The sequence below is a fragment of the Stegastes partitus genome, unplaced genomic scaffold, assembly GCF_000690725.1.
Source record: "Stegastes partitus isolate 25-593 unplaced genomic scaffold, Stegastes_partitus-1.0.2 Scaffold1840, whole genome shotgun sequence".
NCBI lineage: Eukaryota > Metazoa > Chordata > Actinopteri > Pomacentridae > Stegastes > Stegastes partitus.
The window spans coordinates 13,846-15,156 of NW_007579571.1; the positions used below are offsets into that span (position 1 = coordinate 13,846).

Sequence of the window (1,311 nt, forward strand, 5' to 3'; positions counted from 1 at the left end):
CTACACAGGACACACACTAACTCTAAGCCTGACCATAACTGAGCCTGACAGAAGATGTCTGTGATGGCCGCCGCTGCAGCTCACCTGGTTGAGCAGGTGACCAGGTTCAGGTTCTGAGGTCCCCGATGCAGCGGCTGCGGGTTCGAGTCCCGCTCATGGCCCTTTGCTGCAGCCCCTAAGCCTAGCCCCTCCCCCACTTCCCTGTCCTGTACCATAAAGGCAAAATGTTTCTGATGAACGAGCAGCTTTGATGCTTCCATCGTTACTCAGAATTCGTCAGAACCACAAACTGGATCAGAACGTGGTAGACTTTCCACCTGCGTGGGATCTGCTTGCTGAGGAGCTGATTTCCTGACCTGAGCTCAGACATCAGTTGAAAAGCCACATGTCACATGTCACGCTATGAATACTTGAAGGTACCATCACAGAGAAGCACACCTTCCTTGATCTTGTGGACGGAGTCGGAAACACCGTCCAGCCTCCCACAGACTCCCTCCAGCTTGGACAGCCTCTTCTCCAGCCCGTCTCCAGACCTTCTACAGTCTCCCATGTCCACCAGCAGCGTGCTCTCGAACCTCCGGACATCCCGGTCCATCTTATCCAGACGGTCCCGGCTGTCCTCGTTGTGCTCCGTGACCTCCTGCTGGATTTTGTCCAGCTCAGAGATGATCTTGTCCTTGGTGTTCCCTGTCAGGGTTCAGAGTGACAGAGTGAGGATTAGCCGGGTGACGGTGCAGCACTGAACGGAGACGGATGGCGCCGCTGAGCTCGGCTCACCGAGGTCGGTGATGACGCTGCCGTGTTTCTGCACCGTGTGTTCGAGACCCTTCAAGGTGTCATTGATGGAGCTGAAGGTGAGGATGACCTCAGACAGTTCACCCTGCAGCGTCTTCAGCTGGTTGTTGTTGATGGAGCCTCCAATCACACTGTGGCCGTCCAAAGGCTTCTCAGCATCCAGCCTGGGCCCGTGTCCACTGGTACCGCCAGAGCCACCAGCGCTACCAGGACCACCACCTATTGGGGGTTCAATTTGCAAACAACATTAACTTTCGGTTCATCAGCTCACAACAAAACTTGTCTCAGCTCCTCCATTTGTCAAAGTGCTGCTGAGGGCTGAAGGAAGCAGGTTCAACAAATCCAGACTTTGTTTGTGTGAGTCTGCTTAGCAAAGCCTGAAAGCCCAGCCAGAGACATCAGGGGTCAGAAGGTCCTGATCAACGTTCTCTGTTAATCACACTTCCTGCTTCAGACTCTGTTCTCATTAAAGGAGGAGTTTAAAGGGTCATGTGACTCTTCTGCAGCAAACGGACC

At 53.9% G+C, this 1,311-nt stretch overlaps 1 protein-coding gene across 2 annotated transcripts in view; it reads right to left on the reverse strand.

Moving 5' to 3' along the window:
• Positions 1-1,311, reverse strand: part of LOC103372831 (EMILIN-1-like) — a 26,548-nt gene that overhangs the window by 12,108 nt on the left and 13,129 nt on the right. For both annotated transcript variants that reach the window (XM_008302572.1, XM_008302573.1), the window contains exons 8-9: positions 778-1,014; positions 439-687 (exon numbers count right to left, since the gene is read on the reverse strand). In XM_008302572.1, the coding sequence (XP_008300794.1) occupies positions 439-687; positions 778-1,014 (486 nt within the window). The remainder of the gene's footprint in view (positions 1-438; positions 688-777; positions 1,015-1,311) is intronic.